This window comes from Pyxicephalus adspersus, chromosome 1 (genome assembly GCF_032062135.1).
Source record: "Pyxicephalus adspersus chromosome 1, UCB_Pads_2.0, whole genome shotgun sequence".
In the NCBI taxonomy this organism is placed as follows: domain Eukaryota; kingdom Metazoa; phylum Chordata; class Amphibia; order Anura; family Pyxicephalidae; genus Pyxicephalus; species Pyxicephalus adspersus.
Genome location: NC_092858.1, coordinates 148749681 through 148775031, shown reverse-complemented (window position 1 = coordinate 148775031; position 25351 = coordinate 148749681). Strand labels below are relative to the sequence as shown.

The window sequence follows — 25351 nt, the reverse complement described above, 5'->3', positions numbered from 1 at the left end:
CTGCTCATTTAAAAGAGCACTCAAAACCCATTTTTTCAAACTTGCCTACCCATGTTCTTCTGTCCTTTGAAACCATCACTACTTCCCACAACTACATATCTCCCCTCCTATTGTGTGGTAATTCCCCCACCTACTAGATTGTAAGCTCTTCGGGGCAGGGTCCTCTCCTCCAGAGTCACTGTCTGTATTTGTCATTTGCAACCCCTATTTAATGTACAGCGCTCCATAATATCTAAATCCTGTTTATTAATAATAATAATAATAATAATAATAATAAAAGGCAGGGGTGTGCGGGACTAGCAAGGACCCTCCTGACGAATGTTACCATCTCTATGACTCCTTATAAGCTGCCGACGCCTCCTTTTTTTTTAGCATTATTTCAAACTGCAATTCTCAGGAAAATAAAAGCTTTGTAGCAAAACTTTATTTTGGTATTTTCTTTTTTATTGTAGTGTAATTTTAACAATAGGGAGAAGCCAGAGGATGTGTCACACTGGGGACCCTTTCATACAGTCTTACCTTTAGTTTTGATTAGAGCATGTATAGCCTCCAAGCATCTCTAATGGCATAGCCACCATGATATAGTAGTTGGCTGGTATGACCCCAGGGAACAAAGGGCGCCTCTCAGGTCTGGTGCTGTGGAGGATTGCAGCATGGACTTTGTAAAATGTCCCTGCTATACTGTCTGCAGATGTGATAGGGTGGGGCAGCTGTACTGTTTAACAGAGGGCATGCAGCCAAACCTTACCCCCTGGAGTTTACAGAAGGAAGCTCATATATCATAAATGTATGACTCTGGCTGTGGAAGTACAAACTCATGCAACAGGAGGTCATAAAGTGTAGATCTCTGTAACTCCCTAGGCTGTGCAATCTGTATTGCATGTAACATGGGGAAGTAGGTATACCTGTGTACTCATGACACATGGCAGAACCTATGTGCCCTGCTGGGCAAAAACAACTTAGGGTCAAATAATGTACAGGTAATACTGAGGGCAGGGGTGAGTGGATAGGACTAGTCAGGTTCCACTTGACGAGTGCTACATCTCTATGCCACCCCTTCTAAACATTGCAAAATTTTAAATTATTTTTTGTCGACACGTCTTTCTACTGCCAACTGCTATGTGTCGACAAAGCAATTTTTAATAAAAATGGTTGTATTCTATTTGCATTCATTTTTGGGTGACACATCCAAACCACAACTTTCAAGCATATACCACCCAATTCCATTCCTGATGCCAGTATCGCCTCCTTGTCAAAGTGTAATGGCTTCCATGGGGCTCCAGTTACTCCTAGAGATGTACTAGGTGAGCCTTATTCCTTGATGATGCCTCAGCCAGACAGGTCTTGAGGTTGTGGGCTAGACTAAAAGCGCTACCCCTGTCACTGATCTGCACTTGCTAGGCCACCTGAATCTGGATTGGGGAGCGTTGAGTTTTTTTTCCAATAGAGGTACAAATAGGAAATTCAATTTACATAGCGTTAACACATGAATAAGGATGCTTATTTTAGCAATGTCATGTGAGCTTAAATTTACTGTCACTCTTTTTGAAAAAAAAATTAACCTGGTTTGCTAGCTGTTTGAATTTTGCTTAGCAACTAATTGGCACTGCTCAGCCACTTCACAAAAATCTGGTCATTTTTGACATGTAAACTACTAGATGGATGTGCAATATTCGTTTTGTATCTTAGTACACATTGGGGTCATTTACTGAAAGAGTTTAATATTGTATAGGATAAATAGTAAGTTGGCAAATGAAGGTTGTTCCTGGTATAATATGAATTAGCTGTGACCCGTGACATGTTTGTGGTGTGCTGTGCCACGTGTGTCTTCTGGTCAGGGACTAAAACTTTCAGAATATAATATTCTACATAAGTGCAATAATAAAGCACAAAGAAATGAGCTAAATGGTTCTTACACACAAGTATGCATAATGTATTTATTACCACAAAAGGATGAGCATATAAAAATCAAGTGAAAACATAAAAGACATCATGTAAAATGGGCTGCTCTTTACAGGCACAAAAGCAATACATACCATCACCTATAGACCAGTTAAACAACAGTATTCAGGTTTCCATCAAAACTTTAACTAACTCTAATGAAGGATTTAAAGCACGATAACACTTTGATGGAGTCACGGTATTCATCCCCATGGTAGAGTATTGCAGCATTGTCCTGATCAACGCCATATTCTTCCAGTGCTTCAGCTGCTGCAACAAGGCACTTCATGAGTTATTACCTATTGATACAGGAGGGCAGAAAATACATATCCAGAGTGCCTTATTGAAAGAAACACTTAATACTGCATGGCCTCAGTTTTATCACTGTCACATATATAAAATGTAAGAGCAGAATGTGGTTATAAAGTAGTTAATAAAAGACGGGTGTTTGATTTATGACAAAATGCTTTTACAAATGGCATACCTCATATTCCATTATAGGGGTAAGCATGTATACTGCAAAGTTTTAACTTAAAGTGGTACTTTGTTATAGTAAGGTGCTTGCCATAATTTTTATCACAATGTGCTGCCAAAATATGCACAAGTGCAACAGTAAACTGTAACAAGTCTCTGCTTATCCATCTTTACACTGTAGTATAAACACAATGAAACACTTGTAATTCAAAACCAATTCAAGGTACCATAGCTAAGTGCATGTGTTGATTTTGACACTTTAAGCTTAAATGGTGTTCTGTATAATAAAGCCACCAAGTATCCAAATATGTTAGGGTAGGCTAAGTCTCTGGAATCACTGGACAAGAAGAAACTCCGTCTTTAAATGTCTGAATTTACTAAAATCAAATCAGCTACAGATCTTACTTTATTACTCTAACAACATAATTATTTAAATAATTAAATAATGACTTTTTCAAATATAGTGGGCGTCATAAAATATATTGTTAGAACATCATCTCAATGCAAAATCCACCTTAACACAATAAAAGGTCAGCCCCATAATGCCTATGTTGTTTTGTGGGGGGATAGGTGATATTGCTGTATGTGTCCCAATGTGGGAAGTTTATTTTTTCTCCTAATTCCAGGGCATTACATTAGGATTTATAATGAGGGTATTTCCTCTTATAACATTATAATTCCTTATAATTCCATATGGACAAAAAGTTGGACATAAATTCCATAATCAGGTCAGTGCCAACAATAGTAATCCTACTCCTAATCCCTTCCCATTCTATCCAAAAGAAAAAAATGGCTTTTTTGACCTTCCTCTTTGAAATATACAGTACCCTGAATGAGAATAGCGCATACTTCCAACAATCAATGCTTTGGCCTGACACCAAGGACCAGATGCCAACCTCTTGTTTTCAAACACTGGCTAACTGAGCATATAAACATAATAAATTATTATTTATTTTTATTGAGTATTGCAAGTGAATTTAGACTCTGTACTTTTTACTGTCACATTTGTGCAGCACTATGTCTGAACAGAGTTAGAGTATAACTGTATAATTGATTACAAAGTCCACCATAAAGCAATCAGTTAAACAAGATAGAATGCTGTACATGAATCATTCCTTGGTTTTCCTATTTTTTGGTGTAAAGTCTTGTGTCCAAGCTCTTTAACCACATGCACCTCACTGCAGCTTTTCCTCAAAAGGTGTCAAAGACTTCCCACAAACCTTTATGAGTGAGATTTACAGTAGGTACAGAAGAGGGTTTTGCAGAACAGAAGACATGTGAGGTGAGCAAGACTTTCACATAAATCTGCACAATGGAGCATGATGTGAAAACATTTACTGGCATTATGAAAATAGTATTAAAGAGCATACATTTTCAGGCAGAGAGAATAACAGGAGAGCTGCTGGGATAAGCTTTCAACCACACGACTGTAAATGCAGATCAAATAAGAAGTATGTTATGAAACACCAGGCAGTAAAGACTAAATTTGTTATACAATAGGCTTCAGAATGCAAATAGTTAAATATCCATCCTTATACTGTATCTTGAAAGTAGTTTGTGTGTATAATTAACCCCACAAGCTTCCAGTTTACAATATATAACACCCCTCCCAGGGACACAACAACTACCTGTAATAAGATCTTAGATAAGTATAAGTGAAATAAGTGGGTAGAGTCATCTCTCAAGTGAATCCTCCAGGAGGATGACTTTAAAATCTCAAAAGCCTATAGTAATTTTAGCTCAATCAGTGAAAAAGTGTACATGTATTTACTGCATGGAACCTGGAGTGATGGATCCCATCCATGTCTCTTCAGGATAGTATAAGGCAGTGTATTTGGCAGTTATCTTTGCAAACTGGAAGCCAGTACATAGTTTACCTTTTGTCACAACTTGACAGGGAGAAAGTTTCCAAAGAAAAAAAAGCATTGCAAATCTAACTTAATCAAACCCACAAAGAGTGGGAAATACAAACATGGGGCATCGTCTTCATTTTAGAGAAAGAAGACACCTATTTAAGTATTCTTATATATAGGAAGAAACATTTTTATTCCCATAAAGGAATAGTAGTGCATCATTTAGCTTGGCCTTTGGAAATTAGGAACATTACTGCTGTGTTTTATGGAATAAACAAACACAGCGAGCAGAGTTACAAAGCATTCTGGGAAATGTGCTTGTTACTACCTTGCGGGAAATGGCATGTCATAATAAAGGGAAGGCTTACTAATAAACTAGCAGCCTATAGAGAAAGCTGGTGTTCGGTTATCCTAACGTCCATAACCTCTTCATTGCTGTAATTTTCTGAAGAGAACAAGGAGACATTAAAGCACTCTAGGCCGATAAAATTTTTGGATTTTGAAAAAGACATTCAGCAACTATTATGAATGTACGGTGGGCGTTCTCATGTAAGACATTCATATTTTGTGGCATCAATAAAAAAACTGGTCAAGAAATAATCCCAATCAGTTAGCAAATACAGTAAAATGACATATTCTTCACCTAGACAGTCATATTGTTCTGCTGTGAAGACATCATAGTAGAAAGAAGTACAGCGGCTCAGTAAAGCACCTCGCCAAATATTGCAATAGATCCTAACTAACCTACAATGGCCGCCAAGCAGTGAAGTGCGCGCTGGGTAAGGCTTCACTAGCAATCCAACATTGTTCAGCTCCTTAGATCTTCTCATTATTCTGCAAGCAGACAATGGGCTCCATCCACACAAACACACAAAAATAATAATAATATCAAATAAAAATAAAGGACACTTAACATAAAAGTAGTTCCAAAGAAGATCAATGGCAAAATGTGCAAGAATAGATGTCAAAGTTGCTGAAGCCTAACCAGTGTTCCCTAGAGTGTGGAGAACTGGGTCTCCTGCTTGGTGCAACTTTTGTCTTCACTATCTTGTGTTTTCAGTGCTTGCTGGTGTACAATGTCTCTTCCTCTGTGTCTGTTTCATCCTGAAACTCATTGCTTAGTAGGGATTTTTTAGATCCAGCAGACATCAGGCGGATCTCATCTTCATAGTCGTCGTTATGCTGTCGCAACCGATGGAATCCATCTTTGTGTCTGTTAGACTTGATAGAACACACGCACCAGATAATGCAGGCCATCAGCAACAAGGCTGTCATTGTGGCTCCTGGAAACCCATAACAAAAACAGTTATAAAAAAAAATATTTACCACTTCAGCTCTCATACCCTTTTTACTTAATAAACAAGAGCAATTTTTATATTTCCTCCTGTCTTATTCATTTATAATTTTATATTACTCAGAATACCAAAGTAACAGTAATATGTTCTAAGGAAAACACAGTAACTTTCTAGCAATACTTTTTGTAAAAATTATTTTCTATGAAAACTACTGATAAAAATAGTTTTTAAATGTGTTTTTTTCCCCCATTTTTGATTATGTGTATTTGTGCCTGGTAGCGCATGCGATCTTGAGCCATGTGTCCAGTTGAACCCACTGTAAGGCCTCAGGTGACATAAATAGAATTAACAGCATGTTGCTAAATCAGTCCTACTGACATATAAGAATTATAATGCTACCATGCAGTACAGTATTCATGTAATTACGTTTTTCACGTACAATCAAATTTGACAGACACTGCCCTTTGTCTTTCTGTTAGAAAGATTCATATCATTTTAGGTGGGACATTTAGGATGATTATATTCCCGAGTCTTTTTAAGCATACAACTATATGAACAAAGCAGTGTTCCTGCTAGACAAAATGGTCAGGGCTGTCTGTCTGGCAGTTTTCCCATCTTATCTGCTAGCTAGCGGTCATCACACACCTGTTCCTGCAGAGAGTGCTATGAGTAAGTCTGTGCAGGATACCATCTCTGGAGGATCAAGACTATGTCTAAACATTGTGTCTTTTGCTAAACACTATATCTAAGGCTATGAGCTCTGCTTTTAGCTTCAGGGCTAGTATCAGACAAAAATCTGACATGTGTACAGCGGCCGTTTGACGTCGTTCATAGATCTGTCCTGGCAGATCCATGGACGAAAGAGTGCAGGTTGAGTGCAGCCTTGTGCCCCTCGTTCTCCCCCTCTCCTCTCCATTGAGCACAACGGCGCTGTATGTGAATTGCTTGTTCATGCATTTTTAAGTCTTTTGTCGTTGGAAAGGATCATGAAAGAAAAAATCTAATGTATGTTACTCTCCAAATCTGCTGGCTGATCTGACAAGCTGCAGCTTTCACTAACAGTTTTTTTTGCAAATCAGATCATTGACTATTTGCTCATAGCCCTGGTGTATCAGAGTGCAGGTTTGTAGCATAAGGCTTTCTACAGTTCCCCCAACCTGAATCATTTTTGGGGAGAACGTTGCAAGGGATAGAATGTGTAAACTAAATTAAAATTTTGTATGTTAAACCTTTTGTATATTTAGTGCAGAATTCAGTCGTAAAATAGGAACAGGAAGTGTAATAATTCAAGGAACTATAGAAAATTACTATTACTGAAACAAGTTGGAAAACTATTGTTTGTTCATTAGGACAGAACATTAAATGATGTGCTGCATTACCATTAGCTTATATTTTAATACCATGTTTGGGGGAAATATGGAGGCCGTGCTAAAATTGCTAGCTGCCTGGCTATCACTTATGCAAATACTTAAATCCTGTACAAGTATGAGCTCCAGTAGTTCTGCCTTTATTCTTAATTTCCTGATCTGCATGCTTGTTCTTGGTTTAGAAAAAAGGCTTGGTTTGAGAAAGAAACACAGGTATGGATTTAATTAGGAGAAAATTTGACAATTATGGTACAATAGCCTACCTGCAATGGTAACAACCAGCTCCCGTGGCAATCCAAAAATACGGTTATCCATGACAAAGATTATTTCAACAGGGCTGGCTGCATCATGCCGAACATGAACCTGTAGAGAACATAAAGACAAATCATGTGGAATTCTTTATTTGGATAAAAAATAGTTGTACTCCACTCCATCCACGTAACAAGTCTGGATATACAGGTAAAGTGGTTCTTGCCAGCAAAAGAAATTTCAGTTATGAAGTTTACAAAGACTGCAACATACAGGGTTTGTAGGAGTTTAATGGAACCCATGTTCAAACAGATTTATTTTCACTGTTGCTTCTTAACATGCCAACAACAATTTTAATTCCTCAATTTTTTTATGGCAACAAAACTCCAAGCAAGTACAGGAACAAAAAACGCAGACAATGGCCCTGATTTCTTAAAGCTCTTCATGGCTGGAGAGGATACACTTTCACCAGTGAAGCTGAGTGATACAGCAACTTGTTAGCAAATGCTTTCAATCCTAGACCAGATCCGTTCCAGGTTTGTTGGACCACCCAGCTTCATTGATGAAAGTGTATTCTCTCCAGACTTGGAGAGCTTTAATAAATTAGGCCCAATATGTCAATAATAAAAGCGTCAGGTTAGGCACACCAGAAAGGACTTGACAATTTTATCAATTGTTAAATTTGACATGTCTTATCTTATCAATGTGCATTGGTGTACTAATCATTATGTTTCGGCACCAATTGTGAAAATCTGCATAGGCAAAAATAAACTTTTTTATCCTTTGTTACAGTGAATAAATAAAGACTATCTTCACACAGACATGGTTTGTTGCCAAGATCATGTGACCTACGATGCCAAGGCAGCATCTTATTTATATTCATGGAGAGTTGCTTTTCAATTAATTACCTATTTTATGCTTGAGTTTGCAGCATATACCCTGAACTAGCATAATATATATTTATATTATGCTACTTACTATACCTAGTTCAGGGTATATGCACTAAACAAATAAATGCTATGGATGATTTCTGAAACAGAACAGTGGGGGAGGAATATGAGTATTGGTAGGTCAGTCGGAAAAGTTTTGAAGAAAATCTGTCACTTTGCCCTAAATCTTAAAATAAGTTGTTTTGTTTTTTTAAATATTTACCCTGAAATATTTTTTTTTTGTTACAAAGGTATAGACAAATTTTATAAACAAATTTGAAGTGCCCTTTGAAAAAACATTATGCAATTAATTAGGAAATGTGGGCATATTTATAAGCTTTGTAAACACATATAGATGTGTTTTAGGAGGAACATCAAAAGATATCCTAAAACAAAGATTGGTACATCGGGCCTGATTTATTATAGCTCTTCCCAGGCTGGAGAGGATACCCTTTCATCAGTGAAGCTGGGTGATCCAGCAAACCTGAAATGGAAGTCATTTGCTAGTAAATGTTTTCAATCCTGGACCAGATATATTTTAGGTTTGCTGGATCACCCAGCTTTACTGATCAAAGTGTATTCTCTCCAGCCTTGGAGAGAGCTTTATTAACTCAGACCCAAAGTATTAGTCAACCAAAAAGATTTAAGCTTTTGGAAAAAATGGAGCATTTTATGTTCCAAGATCTATACATTTGCTATAGATTTGTCATAGGAGAATGCCAATATCAGCTTTTTAATTTAAATTACGCAAGGAGGAATGTTCTGACTGAAAAAAAAAAGTTTCAAGGTGGGAGGGAACAGAGTCTGGAAAGGGGGGAGGGTCTGAGGTAATAGAGAAGTAAAAGCCCAGTAGGTATCTTAGCCCTCCAGTCACCACATATAAAACAAGAATAATTCTGGGTGAAAATTCACTATAACTCAAACACATCAGCATACTTCATTAACCCCCCTAGCGGTATTCCCGAGTGTGACTCGGGGTGGAAAAAATTGCAAAAAGCGGTAATCCCACTCGGGGTACCTTTGAGGGTCCCTCTTACCTTATCCCCGCGCTCCAGCGCCGATCTCACGATCCCGCTGTGATGGCGGGGCGCTTCTCCGTCGGGGGGCGTGGCCGGGCGTGAAATTTAAAAGCAGATTACGGAGTAATCTGCTTTTAAATACCGCCCGGGTCCCCACCACCCCGATGCACGCATCTTTCTACGCAAAAAAAAATAGGATCACTTTTTGCATCAAAAAATGACAGAATTAGAACGCTAGGGGGGTAATAACATCTGGTATATATTTTTCCTACTTGCAATTAAATTTACCTGCTTAAGCAAATTCATACCTGAGTATGCTGCTGCTGGTAGCCCTCAGCAATGGCATTAATATTATGGAAACCGGGTGCAAGTAGAACATGGAAGTATCCTCCCTCCTTGGTGTAGACTTTTACTCCTTCGTTAAAGATGATGGTCGCTTTAGGAACAGGTTTTCCTTTCTCATCCTTTACTATACCATGCACACCTTTATGTACCTGGAACAAGGAAATGCATTGTAAGGAACATCTTGAACACACTGTGCTGACACAGTTGGCCTTAAAAGCAATGTTTACCAAGGCTGGGACATAGCATTGAATCAGATAATCAAGAACGGTGATGAATTAATTCATCATGTGAACACTGTACAAAAAGAATTGTACTAAAAAAAAAAAAAAATACAATTCCTACCCATAAATCAAATAAATACAAAGGTAACAACATACCTACCACTTAGAAGGTGGCATTGTAAGTAATAGCACACAATCTAATCAACCAATTAAAAAATAAGTGAACTAAATCAAATAGTAAAAAAGTAAAAAGACAGATGATACTGCTTAATAACACTACAATACAGAGAATATGTAAGATGTGTGAAAAAGCAGCCAAACACAGCACACACTTGCCTGCTTCAGAGAGTTCTGTTGTCAAAGCGAACAAGAGCAGAGCTGGCTGTATTCCTTACCTATCATTTATTGATGAAAACATTTAAATCCAAAGATTCTATTACACGTTCAATTTCCATTTACGTTACTGCCTGCTCTAGTTACATTTCTCTTTTACTTTAACACATAGATGTCTGCAGGCTTTTTGAACCATAGCCTAGGCATTGATAATTTCCAAAGTTCCAAGTTCCAAAGTCTAAAGTCTAATGCAACTAATAGGCTATCCAGAGACAGCTGTAATAAACAAAGGAGGACTACAGTAAGCAATTGACTGGGGTTGTTTAAAGGCAGCATATTTGTTGCCAAGCTCAAAAAATGTATAAAATCATCAAATATCAAATTGCTACATTCTATATTCCATATTTGCAATTCAATTGTTTCTATCTTGTTACCACAGCATATTTACAGTCAAAACTTGTTTATATTAGGAAATGGTTGAGACCCTGTTTTTTCTTGGTGTATACCATCAGATTTTTCTTCTATCACAGCAGGACATGAGAGGACATCTTTAAAGCCTCATACAGACATTTGATGGAAGTCAGATGATTGTCCCTGGAAATGATCTATTGTATATGTGTATACAGCACCATTCTGCTATATGGAAGGGGGAGGGGGGCGGGGGTGAGTAATTGTAATGAATGAGCAATAGGGCCAAAAACAGCAGGATAAATAAAGTTAGGCTATAAATTATGAAATGCTGAATCTATCTTTAGATGTTATCTATTTTACCTCCTAGCACAACATAAACTATTCAGTCTGCAAAATAAGTTTTATTCATAAAATTCAGGTTTTAGATCTTACCTCGACTAGCATGGCCAACAGGGATTTCTCGTTCTCAGTCCACAGGGACTTCAGCTGTGCAGCAGGAGGAAATAAGCAGCAACTTGTGTACACTGTAATCTCTGGACAATGGCCTTGAGTAACACTGAAATCCTGCAAAAAAAAACATTTAGCAGTTTGGGTTCTGTGACACATCAACTCTTTATAATGGCTTCTTTAGGGACAGAAGCTATGCTGTTGTTTTGTTATACAAAGAGAGAGACTTCTGTTCTATTTTACAGGGGAAGACACACATGAGATAAATACTACTTGAAGGACTTTACCTGTATTTAAAACATGGTTTTCTGTAGTTTCTGAAGTGTAAAATATTTACTGCTTGTACAAATGCTCATAATATTATTATTATTATTACTATTAATATTAAACAGGATTTATATAGCGCCAGCATATTATGCAGCACTGTACATTAAAAAGGTGTTGCAAATGACAGAAAGTGACAATTTGACAGTGACACAGGAGCAGAGGACCCTGCCACAAAAAGTGTACAATCTAGGAGTTGGGGGAAGTATCAGACAATAGGAGGGGATCTCTGCAACTAAATTGAAAGCAAGATATATCCCATATATGAAATGGCTACCAGCCCAGGTTTCCTTTATGGGAACATCTTTATTTGTCAACATTTGTTGCTGCACATAAACTGAATCTCATCTTTATGGATTTCCATTGTGCCGCCAGATACAGCAGTATGTTGAAATGGCTGCAACACAACACCAGGTGTTTAGTGTGTTGGGGTGCCATTGAAAATTGTTAGCACCGCAATAAACTAAAGCGCACACTATTACAATGTATAGGTCAGAATGGGCTCTTAGCTATACAGAGCCTTTTGTTTTAAATTACTTAATGGCCATTTACTGCTCCTCCTTAAAATGTAATTCTGCGGACAACTGAATTGTTTTTTTTTTTTTTGTTTTTTTTTCAGAACATGTTAGACAATTGGTGGATTACCTTCATGCTGCCTTGATGGCCCCTCCATTCCGCCCCACTGATCACACCTCCAGGAATATTTTCATCTATTCACAGAAATTAACCATCAACCACAATTAATAATATCATCTTAATAATTTGTTGTGAACACAAAAGCTAGTCCATACAAACCTGACTTGTTTGGGCATCCTGGGTGTCCTAGATGTATTGTAGGATGGTTATTTGCATACACAGAAGCCAAATGTTTCAGAGTGTCTTTGTTTTCCACTATTAATAATAAAAATAAACCGTAATTTTTTTTCTGTTAATGATCAATAAAAAAAAGCAACAGACACATATACATAGAATAGTTTGTCAAAATCATTTAAATCACCAACACAGAAATGTTTGCTTACAGATAAAGGACCTAAAAAATTTACAAAAAAAAATTGGATCACTAAGAAAATATTTCCCAAAGTAACCTGAACCTGGCTGAACTATGTCAAGTTTTAAGAACAATAAACTGAAGAAACAACTGACAAAGGCTGACCTGTTGAAAGAGTGCAAATTTTTCCACTGGGTGGTAATAGACTAAAGAATTGTTTCTATACTCACCTGTGTGCACTGGGTTATCATAAGGATATGTAACAAGCAGAGAGCCACCATCTAAAACTACAGAAAGGGTGAAATCTTGCTTCAAGATTAAGCCATCAATAATAACATTAGTTTCTTTTTCCCTTTCACCAACAGGGCCAGAAGAGTTACCTGTAGAAAAAAAAACAAATAAATGTTTACCTATCCATGGATAAAGTTTTACAATTAAAAATTCTTAGATGTAGAGTCTAATATATATATTATCCAACAAATACAAACTTTGTTTTAAAGCTAGGCCGGAGATAGAGCATGGCTTTCATGTCTAACGACGTACAGAACACAATCATCTTTGGGACATTCACTGGGAAGTGTTCTAGATTACTGATTTTCTATTACTCTGGCCAAACCAAAAAAAAAAAAAATCTAACTTGCACCTAGAATGGTAAAGGGGTAAACATAAAAAAATTAAAAAGATTTAAAATGAGAAATGAAATGTAAATTCTTTACTTAAGAAATCAGTGTCCAGATCCTTGCCATTGGCATTGGTTTGGCCAGCATTTGAGGTGCAATCTTTCTCTGTTGCTTTCTCTCTGCCATCAGGGTTCACCATCGGGACAATAACAATTCTTGTTCGGTCAATTAACTAAAAATTAAAATAAATAAAATAGGTTAAGTTTAAGCATTATTTTAAACCTAAAGTTGGCTATGCATAGAAAATTTTTTTTTTGTTTTATTTTTTTATATGATACAATCTATTCATTTAGCAAATTTCTGCAGGAACAAGGAGAGCAAGGTATGATAATAACATACAGGGTGGTATTCCATAATATCTTCCTGGACAAGTTAACTATTACATTCTTCTGGCTATAAAAGATCACAAAGAAAGTGAAAGTGGGTAGAGTTTCCAACTATAGTGAACTGAAGAGGTCCTGTTTTAAATCAAACTGGTTAGATATCCACCCCATCTGGAGTGTGAACTGCACAGTGGGTCAGGTCAGAGCTTTAAATTTTAGCAGCCAAGGCCAACAATTCCAATTGCACTTAGGACAGGGCAAGTCCATGGGCACACAGCAAAGAATTTTGAAGCATAACAAAAATAACTACAGCCTGTGCTTTCTAAATTAACCCCCCTTCTAATTCTGTCTGTATTTCCACGCAAAAAGTGTTACATTTTTTGCATGGAAAATTATTTATATTGTAGGCCTAAATTTCCTAGGCATAACTCACTGAAATATGTCCAATATTTATTAAATTTAATAATAAAAAAAAAACAAACTTTAAATAAAAAAACACAAAAATCCATTTAAAAAAAAAAAAACGCTACCCTTATTTACCTCTCTCGAGACAAAGCCACGACTGCCCACGAGCGTCAGTATGCCAGTTGATACCATTCAGTGAACAACCCGCGCTATAACTCTCTGTGAACTACAGAACATCTCCTCCTCCTCTCTTCTCAGCACCATCCTAGTAGGCACTCGACTCTTCTTAGCAAGGTAAAGGGAGGTTACATTTTCATTTTTTTCATCTAATTGCTTTTGTATTAGTATTAAGCAGTGTTTAAATTATTTTATACAACCCCATCAATGTATATTATTCCAAAAACAGTAGGATTTTTTTTTTTATGGGAACGAATTAATCATTTTCCTTTTATTTCCTATAGGAAAAATTTGTTTGGTGTAAGTCCAAGGATCTAGAACGAATTAAGGACTTTTATCAAGGTACCACTGTATGTATACATTTTATATAAAGTTTTGTATTGGACTCAATACAGCTGTTCTGTATTGAATCCAAACCCCCGAAAATCGTCTCTGCAGTTGCCGGTTGAAGATTGGAGGAAGAAGACGTGTCCAGAGGAGCTGCAGGGACCAGCAGGACACCGGGGGACGACAACGGAACAAGGTAGGTGTTTTGTTTTTTTTGTTTTTTTAGCGTCCCCGAGTGTGGCTCGGGATTACTGCTTTTTGCATGGTAAATCCACCCCGAGTCACACTCGAGAATACCGCTAGGGGGGTTTAGGCTACAAGGTAATATCCATAAAGTACCCAGATATGTACAGTGTATTGACAGCTAACCAAAAATCACAGAGGCATTATTAAATTAGGAATAACTCAGGAATAACTCTAGAATAACTGTAGGAATAACTTGTCATCCAATTAATAAAAAGATACGTGAGGGATTATATAAATTAGAGCATTATTAGTAATCACATGTAGTGTTTTTTTTCATGGAACTGAACCATTTGTCACAGGTCAGTGTACAATGTACAAAAATCTCACCTTTGTTATTGCACTGTTCTTCTTATAGTTCAAACACAAAAATTCTGCAAATGTCAAAAGCAGCTCTGTTCCGACTGGAGCATTTCCATGGACTCCGGCAACAAACCTGATTTTTGGCTTCTCTGGCTCAGACACATTTGGTTTATTAGAAATTTCCAGAGACCAAATGTAGCGATATTCAACACTCTGACCCAATCTGTACAAAAAAGCAGAAAAACATGTAATACATTTTTCTGTGGTAATATGGAAAAGGAAATTAATCACCAATAAGTCAGGAAATCCAGCAAACGAAAACTCTTGCCTAAGATGATATTGCCCTGCTGCAACAGAAAAAGATCCTAATTGTTAGTTCTCATTACCCGTTCTGACCTCCTGCAAATTTCATTTTCATGCATGCAACTCCCTCATTTGCTGACAGCAGTTGCCTAATTCCACACAGAGTTCTGCCAAAACTATACTTCCGCTGCACATGTGCAAATCGGTATACACATTCGGGAACAGAATTCACTTTTTTGTCAGCTCAATAAATCAAGATTCCATCTGCTTTAATAGTGACTGATAAAACACAAATCGTTTCTAAAATATACCCCTTATTAAAATTTATTGATGAACAATGCATAATACAATAAAACAAAGAACATTACCTGGTAAGTTTAGTAATATTTGGATAATTAAGATTCAGCCCACGGAGGGATTCAGAAAGGTCGTGGTAAGATCTATATCTATACAGATCGATGTCACTTGACTTTGATAGTAAAAGGTGCTCCAGACCATTTTCTGCAGAAAGATCTTTGATCAGTGCCTCAAATTCCCTTGTGTTTGGGTCGGGCTTTTCTGGTTCTACCACAGGTACTTTTCCTTTGTCTTCTTTGTGCGTATCTGCACCTGAGCGTGTAAGTGTGAAGTTTGTTACTATAGCATCTCCATCTGTCACATTAACTGTTTTGGTAACAGGAACATACCTGGAGCAAAGGAAAAACAATGTGATTAGAAGAGAAATGTATGAATTTTGTTATGCAGGGGATATTACAGCACATTTATAGAAAATAAAAATAGATTACAAATATCCTGGTAGAGGAATTTCAGCCGTGTAGATGTACAGGCCTTGGAACTCAAGAACACAGATCCTACAATCAGAACCCCAGGAATTCATATGAAACTATCAGGTAGTTTTAAGCTGAACTCCAGGCAAATAGCTGCATACACAGACAAAATGCATATAAGGCAACATTTCACATGCATAAAGATTTTTATTTCCATCAATCCAATCCTTAAACGTATACTCTCCCAAACAATTTATTAACAAGATGGGTGCCTCTATACAGGGAAATACAGCGAAGAACAAGGTATAAGTCAGTAATGGGGAAAAAAAATATCCTCTTTAAAAAATTCTGTCACAATAGTAAATGTTGGCTTTAACCACCTGGGCGTTTCACTGATGTCTAGATTTCTGTACCAAAAGCGGTACACTGTTTTTCATGAAATTTTTTTTTTTTTTTAATTGTAGACCTGTAACTTACAGAAATTTGTCCTAAGAGGGTTCTAGTAGATATAATGAATATAAAAAATGTTTGAAACACACAATCATGTAAAAAAAAAAATATATATATTTTAATAAAATAAATAAAAACACAAAAATCAGCTTAAACAAGAATACATAAATAAATCAAAAATACTGAAAATGCAATAATTCGGTATACTGTATAGTAATATATTTTTCTAAAACACCTCCCTAGTGTCCGTCACATACCTATAGACAAAACCACATAAATATATTTTCTATTGGATTGGATACAGGACTTTTGAATCCAATACAAAATATTTGAATTTCCCGCTGGGACCCCCATCGTTGGGCGCATGCACAGACATCATCAGGAATCGCCGAGGGACGCGTACCTGAACGCTGGGTATTCTAATTCTTTCCAAACTTCTGTCTTTCCATGCAAAAAGTGTTACATTTTTTTGCATGGAAATTTATTTTAGATTGTAGGCTATAATTCACCGAATTACTCAATAATTACTTATAATTCACCGAATTACCGCATAACTCTCCGAAATATGTCCAAAATTTTATAAGTTTATTAAATTTTATATATTATATATATAATACAATAATATATATATTATATAAAGATTTTTTTGTATTGGACTCAATACAGCTTTTTTGTATTGAGTTCAATGCAAAGTTATTTGAATTTCCCGCCCCCCGCACTGACGCATGCAGCGACGTCACCGGGAAACCCCGGCGATCGCCACTGCACTCGCCGGGAGAAGAAGGAAGAGGACAGACGTGTCCGGAGGAGCTGCGGGGACCGGGTAAGTATTTTTTTTAGAGATTGACGCTGGAACAACACGGGATGATCCCAGCGGGACTAGGTAAGTGATAGCCACCTGAGGAAAGTTCGGGTTTAACAATTTTTGCAAGTGTTTTAACCCCGAACCAAGGTCGGGTTTAACGGCCGGGTGGTTAAGCAACAGGTAATGCCTGACAAGTCAATAAAAAATACAAAAAACAAGATAAAAATGTTCTAAAGTTTATGTTAGGAATCATGATTTACACATGTATCTATATATAAAGACACATATAACATATTCACTTACACCTGGAAAGAAAACCTGAAGGAAGCCAATGTCCTAAAACAGAGATCGTTTACAAAATTGAAAAACAAGATGCCACATTCATGAAGAATAATACCTACCCTCTAGCGGAAGCTGTAACTTTATATGTACCAGGGACCAGCAATCTCCAGTAATCCCCAGCCTTGTCAGAGGTCACAGGATGGTCAATGTCAGCAACACTGATAGTGGCATTAAAGATTCCCCTTCCATCTGTGGCATCAAGCACAAACCCTTTGATTCCCTTCTGTACCTGCAGAACATAAATGTCAGTGGGATGTGAACAACACGCGATGAGATAAAAAACACAGCTGCCCAAAACATTTACATTGTACATTATTATTTATAAAAAAAATATATATATATATATATATGTATATATTAGAATAATTAGACTAAAATTTTGTTTTTGTTATTTTTATATATTCATTGCACAGCTACTAGATTCATTTTTCTGTTTTATTTAGAATTTGTCCAACCCCCCCCAAAAAAAAAAAAAAAAAACATCAAAACACTCACTTGTTTAATAAATTCCAGCAGAGAGCGGTGGTTACTTTCCCAGTAACCTGGTAGTTCAGAGGCCATAGGATATTTCACACAGCCCAGCTCAATGGTCACTTCAAAACAGTTTGTGTTAAGATAGTTCCAGTCTTGCATTCCACCTAAGAATTAATATTTAAAGGTTTAAGCAAAAGTTTATAACTACAGCTCATTAAGAAAATTACAGCCATTTTTGTCTATGGTTTTCTTACAAGGCTAACTCACATAACTATATAAAGGACACATGCAGAACGCACTACATTTGTGTGCGACGCAATACTTTGGCAGCCTATTAAAAATAAATGACCTACCAACTGCAGCACACTGCAACACAAACTGCATTTATTGTGAATTTACCATAATGAATTGTATTGCTAAATTAAGAGCGAGCTATTTATGTCATTAGGCCACAACAAGAAGAGGAACAAAACTGTGCCTATATGACAGAAATTACCATCATGACATAAAACAATATCACATTAAATGAACAAAAAATCCCCTCTTTCCTTTACCATTGGCTGTGACAACTCTAAAAATATGGATTTCCTTTTTATATTAATTTCTGCAGCAGAGACAATAATCACCAAGACAAATAAAGATGACCACTCCCCCCACTGGAATGAAAGACAGCAACATAAAAGCAGACATGGATTTTTATTTTTTACACTCCTTCATATCCAAATTTTAAAGAGAGTTTTGGCTTTACACTAAGTGCCAAATATGCCAGATGTACACCTCTAATATGCGCTTTTATCAACTAATTTCCTTAGTCTTAAGATAACTTGTGTGCAAGAAACTTGAATATGATCAACAAAACACAAAAGCATCCATAAAAGAGAATGCAAATGTGCTGAAATCTTAAGTAACCAACCCACAGACATCTAATAGCAATGTCAATAAACTGCTGAAATTACATGGCTAACTGAACACTAATGGTAACTATTAGATGCTCCTTAATAAAAGAACAAATATACCACATACCTGAATTATCTAAATCAATACAGATAGATAGGTTACACAGATAAATAAAAAATGTTTCCCACTATCTCCCATATTTGGATTTACCTTTATTTGTTAAATTTTCATTTGTCACAGCCTCTACATAATTAGGTGTAAATATTGTAAACATCACCTCCAAAATCTGTCTCTATACTTTTCACTAAATTAGCAACCAGATTTACTACTACTGTACCTGGAGAAAAAGTGGTTCAACAATGCCACATTTTATTTTTGTGTATATTACCTGGAACATTATACCAATTGGCACCATTGGTGATTCCTTGAGGAAAATTCTCATTTGGATAGATCTCTTTACATGGACTTCCTGTAAACATTTTATTATTTTCCTACAAAAAGAAAAAAAATGGAAATCAAAGCAGAAAACACATTTTTTAACAGAAAACAAAACAAGAACTATATATTGTGAACACAGAGAAAACTGTATGAGGAGCAAATGCACTGTGTGAAAAGTCTATGGGGCGCATATTTATAAATTATCCCCCTATCAACTCTCTCTAAATTCATCCATATAATTCAATAACACATATAGCATTTCCTATTGTGACTGCTGTGTATTTTTGACAATTGGTCACTAGGTGACAGAATGAGTGATTGTTTAATATGAACTGAAATCAGAAATGTTGAGGAATTTGAACCATGTTAGCAAACTTTCAGCTGAATTGACGGGGGAATCATTTTTAACTATACCCTGTTCATGTTTTAATTTACCAGCAGAAAACGTGACCACCGCTTGTCTGTAATACAATAACAAAGTTTTAACACAGATGCAGTGGTGTGGAATTGAATGAGGAGTGATTATGCTCAGTCTGGGCCTTTGAACATGTTGCTGGTGTGGAAAGGGAGACATCAATAAGTAGCTAAACCTGAACATAAGACTCCTATTACAGCATTCAGGAGTGCTTTGCTTTATCATGACACTAGATGGTGCTGCAGTACAGTAAAGTATATTCAACTGCTGAATCAAAGGCTTTTGTTTACTATAACTGTATATTAAAAATTCATATTACAGCAGGGGTCCTAAACTTCTGGCCCGCAACGTCCTTTTTTTTGGCCCCTAAATATGAATTGCAGCTGGACCGCTGCTGTATTGAAATATCGCCGCTACTACCATTCCCGGCATCACTCGTGTCTATAGACCAGCGGGCTCTCTTCCTTTGCGTGGCCCTGCATTGGACTGTTTAATAGACGCAGGGAATTGTAGTAGCAGTGCTATTTCTCTATTATAGGCTTGTTCCAGATTCACTGTTAAGCAAAACCTCTTTGTTTCTATATGAAAAGGTTTATTATCTAATGAGAAGGAAAAACTTCCTCAATTTTTTTTATAATAAACTTCAAGTTTGACCCGCGACTTTGTCTACGTTTTTAGCCCTCTGTGTATTGAGTTTGACACCCCTGTATTACAGATTTCAATTATAGCCGCATGGTTCTAGCCGCTATTTTCTACTGAGCACTGACAGCTCCTACATTAAAAAGGAGCACTAGCAGAGGAGCTGTCACTTCTGTCTCCTGGTCTGCCTGCACAGTGACTCAGTGGATTTGATGGCCATGCTGGGAGCTGCTCATTGAAAAAGTTGCATAGCGTTAGGGAAGGAAGAGGGGGCTGGAAGGATTGAACAAACAGGGATTTGACACTCCAGGAAGTTTCAGATTCCTCTGAAAATGTATTACATAAAACTTAGTAATATAGAAAACTCTTGAACAAAAGGACAATACTTCAAATATTATCTTACTACATATTTTAACTTCTGGTGACAGTCTAGTATAGTACAAATGGTTTGAGAGTAATAGCTATTGCCATTCTGAAAACCCTGCTTTCATGTTAACTGCAATATATTAAATATTATACATGCAATGACAACATTGATAGAAAATTCTAATTTTGGCTAATATTTTGTAAAATAAAAGATAAAAGGAAAGACAGGCTAAAAACCTTAACAAACATTATTCTGTCCATATATGATCCCCTGGGCCCACATATCGCAGAATATTTTCAGCAGACACAGCAGCTGCTAGATGCTCACACAGAGCCGTTCGCTCACCTTGGAATAGGATAGTGCCAGTTGCTGGAACATAGCATCATCTGGGGATTTACTGTACATAGACAAGCCTTTCTCGTCGTCGTCAAATGGATAATTAACCACAAGGGAACCTGCAAATGCATGCAAATACAGAAATTACATTTGGTATAACCTGATTTATTAAACAGCTACACCTCTTGAAACAATAGGAAATATCTGAGTCACTCAACGGAATAAACCCAGATATGGATATATAATGGAATTTACAAGGCATTGTAAAAAAATTGGGAAAAAGTGGGAAAAAAATCTCAGTTGGTTCCAATGTTTTCCTAGTGCAGTTTAGGAGTAAAGGATATGACCATCTATCATTGGAGGTAAAAAAAACAAGCTTGCACCATTCAAAATGGATACAGTACAAGGTTTCAGCTGAATTCCTGGATCCTAGTTATAGTATAAAAGGTGGTTTGCTCAAATGTTTTTCACTGCTTTAAATATTATTTTAATGCATAGCCCAGCTAAACAGAATTATACAATAAATAAAAAGCGGAGCTCAACATGTGTAAACCTCAACAGGGAAAATAAACAAAGTTTTACTGAAGATTCCAGGTCCAGACTGGTTTTATCCATCACACAGGTATACAAAAAAAAAATTTCTACAGAAATTCATTCTAAAATTGAACACACTGTTTGTGCAATGCCTGAGCATGAAAACACAAGTGCTACAAGAGCAAGCTGCAAGAGATAGAGAATAGTACAATACCTCCATGGAGATTAGCAGACAGAACGAATGGATAACTCTTTAACCAACTCATTACAGCCAGTGTCTCCAGTTGTGGTGGGTCTGTTATCTGGAAAAACTGGTCTGGAAAATTACGGTTGAGATCAAAATTGTTGCTGTTATTTCTGCCGACTACCCCGTCACGGTCCCCTGCACAGAAATAAAGATAGTGAGCAATGATTCTCTATACTGTGGGAATCAAAATTTAGTCATTTTAGGCATTTTTCTGTTTAGAGTATTGGTAAACATATACATATACTACTGTATTTAAAACTTTTTCCAGGCACTTCCAAAATGACCAAGCAAATTCAACAAAATTGGGCTTTGAGTGTGAGCAAAAAGCAATACCCTGCAGAAATCAGATCAGAGTTCAGTCTACAGCTGTCTGACCACCTAATGAAGAATTCCGAATTCTTGCTATAAGTTTCTGATGTATGCATGTTGTCTGTTCCTTAAACAGTTAAGCCTTTATGCACCAGCGGAATTAGGTTTCACTCATCTTAATTTATCTAAAATAACACTGGGTCTTATCAAACGTATATGAAAGAACTTATTGTCTCATGCCAATTATAAACTTTGTACCTTCATTTTCTAATCTGCAACATAAACATGAAAAGGAGAATTGATCATACGTGACATATTATGGTTTGGCTGATCTGTGTGACCATGCACTGTTTGTGGGCTCAGCTCTACTGCATAACGCAGTGTATTGGTGTATTTGTGTGCTGATGCATTTTTTGTAAACTGTACTGAAAAAGGCACGTTGATGCATTTGTGTAGTAATAAATTATTTGAAATATTTGCTGGAATAGGCAGGGTGGTGCATCTATGAAATAATGCATTGCAAGCTGTGCTGAATGAGGCAGGAAGGTGCATATGTCTGATAATGTGCTGGTGGGGAAGTTGATAAGGCATGTTGGCAAATTTGTGTGATGATGCCTTGTTTAAAAGGTAAGGTAGTGTATGGTACATGAATTTGTTGCTGTAAGCTGGGAGGAAAAGGGAGTAATGTAAATTGTTTGGAAGCAAGGGCTTCTATAAAATAAGTTTAAATAGGAATAAAATCATAAATGAACTTTATTATCTAATTGCATGTATTCCAGTTCCATATTATATCTCCTTTTCTATAAAATAATATCTGTTGCATCTTTTGTAAAACTAAACAAAGCACCCACAGTATATTAAAAAAAAAAACTGTCTAAAATTAAAAACAACTGCTACATAACTACCATTTGAATCAATTTTGCAAAAGGCTCAATATAGTTCAGTGTGGGTAGAAAATGGTCTGGGCAGTTCTTTTTTCAAACACAGTCACTTGCCAGTAAAATATAGACTTTTGCTATATTTGCTATGACTTTTGCTATTTTTTCCCTATACTAATGCAGACGAAATAAGTAGGGTCATTCTGGTCTAGGTCAATTTTCAATTCCTGCAGTGAACATTAGAAAAAAAAACTACAAAAAAAATTAATGACAGAAAGAGTCTAAAAAAGAATAAAACAGCACACACATGAACATGAAATGTGTGATTTCCTCTAAAATTATGTCTGTAATATGTTTTGAAAAAGAGGAATGATCAAAAACACAGAAAATCAAGTAGTGAGATATGATCAACTTTTTATCATAAACTAACTGAACAGAAATGGGTCAAAATTCTAAAATGGTAGTTTAATTTTTTGTCTGTTTGGAAAAGTAAGGTGGATTTGTAACACCATGTTCAAAGATAAAAATTTAAAGCTGCCTTTCTCTACATGTAAAAAAGAATTACCTTCATGGGCTTTCTCATAGCCATCAGGGTTCATGGAAGGCATAATATGGATCCTGGTGGTACGGATAAGATTTGTGACCTCAGGGTCTGTACCATAGTTCTTGCACAGATATTCAATGAGATTTAATAGCAGCTCCCGTCCTACAACTTCGTTACCATGCATGTTGCCAATATACTTAAACTCAGGTTCACCTGAAAAATAAATGTCAGACACCTAATTATATTTTCATTCATTTATTGCAGAAACTGAAGGTCTTTGGTAACTGCATGTGGCTATCGGAAAAACTCATTCCAGATAGAGACCCACAGGATTCTGCACTCTGCAAGTTACCACACCTGTTAAGTCTGATTTTGCTTTAGGTAAAAGTTACATTTGACGTTTTAGAACACTAAATCAACTTACAACTATTACAACCATTTAAACAACAATCAGTCAAAACAAAAAAAAACTATTCTTGCTACAGAAAAAAAACAATTACTGCTTCTAAACTTTCAAGTCTGGCCCAAAGCCTAGGTAGCCTAAAAAACCTGAGTTTGGAGTATAGAGTATATTTGTATACTTTAAGTGTATGAGGCAAAACAAAAAATTCAGTTCATCCAATTGCCTGACTGTGTAGAATTATTAATAAAAGGTCTTATATGCAAACAAATCTAAATTCCAAGCCTCATATTTAGCCTGGCACATACTCCCTCTCCATAGAGCAGAATGGCGCTGTATGTACAGCCCTCGTTCATGCATCGTGCAGCCTTTTTGTCGTTTTTGGGCTCTTATAGGTGTTTCAAATTAAAGTCAGTGAACACTTAGCCTTACTCTAAGGATAAGTAGTAAGTTTCACACCAAACTTCAGTAAGCAGCGACCTCTGAAACAAGAAAAAGCTTGACCTTGTTCATAGAATAAACTATGATACAAACTGGCCAAATACCAAAGCTTACAGAGGATTGTAATCTCTGCAGTGCACAAAACCCTGATTAAATAAAAAACATACAAATTCCTCGCTGATCAGGCTACAACAAGCAAGTTGAATAAAAGCAGGGGATTAATTGCATATAGTTTAGACACCGTACTTTGTGAACTAGTTCCTGGCATGGCTTTAAAAAAAAGTTACCTGGCTCATGGACATGTGGGTTATCGGATATTGCCATCACATACAGCTCCCGTGACTCTACAGATTTGCCAGCAGAGTACAGATATGTAATGCTTGCATATTCACTGTTGTACTTTCTCAGGAAGATTTCCATGTCAGAATAGTGGTGGTGGCGAAAGTCCTGAGGTTGGAAGGGTTTCTGGGCACGAGGGTTATCTTCAGTTTTTACAGTGACTGGTGGTTCAGTGGCAGGCAGAGGGGCTCCAGTACTGGCTTGCAGGTCATTGGGTGATGAAATAGAAACAGATGGATTCAGCTGGAAATCAATGACAGTTGCTGGCCCATCTTTAACTTCAACATTAAATATGGTTAGCGGTAAGTATCTAGAGGAGCAAAGGTAGAAGCAAAAGGTTACAGGAAGTCATCATGTACCTAACACATGTAAGGCAAATTTGTTCTAGAAAAAAATATTTTGCTTTAGGTGGAGTGGTCTTGGTTTTGGCCTATAGTAAAATGATTAAAATGTACCTATACTGATATCATAATACTGTAGCTACAAATGTTTCCAAACTTTTGTAATAGAACACAACTGCAGGTTTTTATATATTCGATAAGTTTAGAGACTCCACGGCAGAAGAAACTTGTTTTTTGAAAGTCACACTTCTGCACCACCCTTCCCTTATGCTAATACAACCAATGCAACCCACATGTTCAATGCCAGATTTCAGTCAGCACCCTAGCACTATTATCACTTAGAAGAGCCAGGATGATGGGCTTGTTCCAGATTATAACACTATCTCCCAGTGAGAGGACAGTATAAAAATGTAAAAGCCTGGTGCTTCCAC

The 25351-nt window shown here is 36.7% G+C and overlaps 1 protein-coding gene across 1 annotated transcript in view; it reads right to left on the bottom strand.

Annotated features, from left to right (window-relative positions):
- Nucleotides 1-1904: 1904 nt before the first annotated feature.
- Nucleotides 1905-25351, bottom strand: part of CPD (carboxypeptidase D) — a 46328-nt gene continuing 22881 nt past the window's right edge. Inside the window, exons 5-21 of the mRNA XM_072430834.1 lie at nucleotides 24528-24889; nucleotides 23421-23612; nucleotides 21636-21803; nucleotides 20897-21006; nucleotides 19081-19183; nucleotides 17817-17959; nucleotides 17381-17550; nucleotides 15326-15643; nucleotides 14682-14877; nucleotides 12913-13048; nucleotides 12427-12576; nucleotides 12004-12099; nucleotides 11854-11918; nucleotides 10870-11001; nucleotides 9436-9621; nucleotides 7194-7293; nucleotides 1905-5551 (exon numbers count right to left, since the gene is read on the bottom strand). Coding sequence (XP_072286935.1) covers nucleotides 5325-5551; nucleotides 7194-7293; nucleotides 9436-9621; nucleotides 10870-11001; nucleotides 11854-11918; nucleotides 12004-12099; nucleotides 12427-12576; nucleotides 12913-13048; nucleotides 14682-14877; nucleotides 15326-15643; nucleotides 17381-17550; nucleotides 17817-17959; nucleotides 19081-19183; nucleotides 20897-21006; nucleotides 21636-21803; nucleotides 23421-23612; nucleotides 24528-24889 — 2854 coding nt within the window. The 3' untranslated portion in view covers nucleotides 1905-5324. The remainder of the gene's footprint in view (nucleotides 5552-7193; nucleotides 7294-9435; nucleotides 9622-10869; nucleotides 11002-11853; nucleotides 11919-12003; nucleotides 12100-12426; nucleotides 12577-12912; nucleotides 13049-14681; nucleotides 14878-15325; nucleotides 15644-17380; nucleotides 17551-17816; nucleotides 17960-19080; nucleotides 19184-20896; nucleotides 21007-21635; nucleotides 21804-23420; nucleotides 23613-24527; nucleotides 24890-25351) is intronic.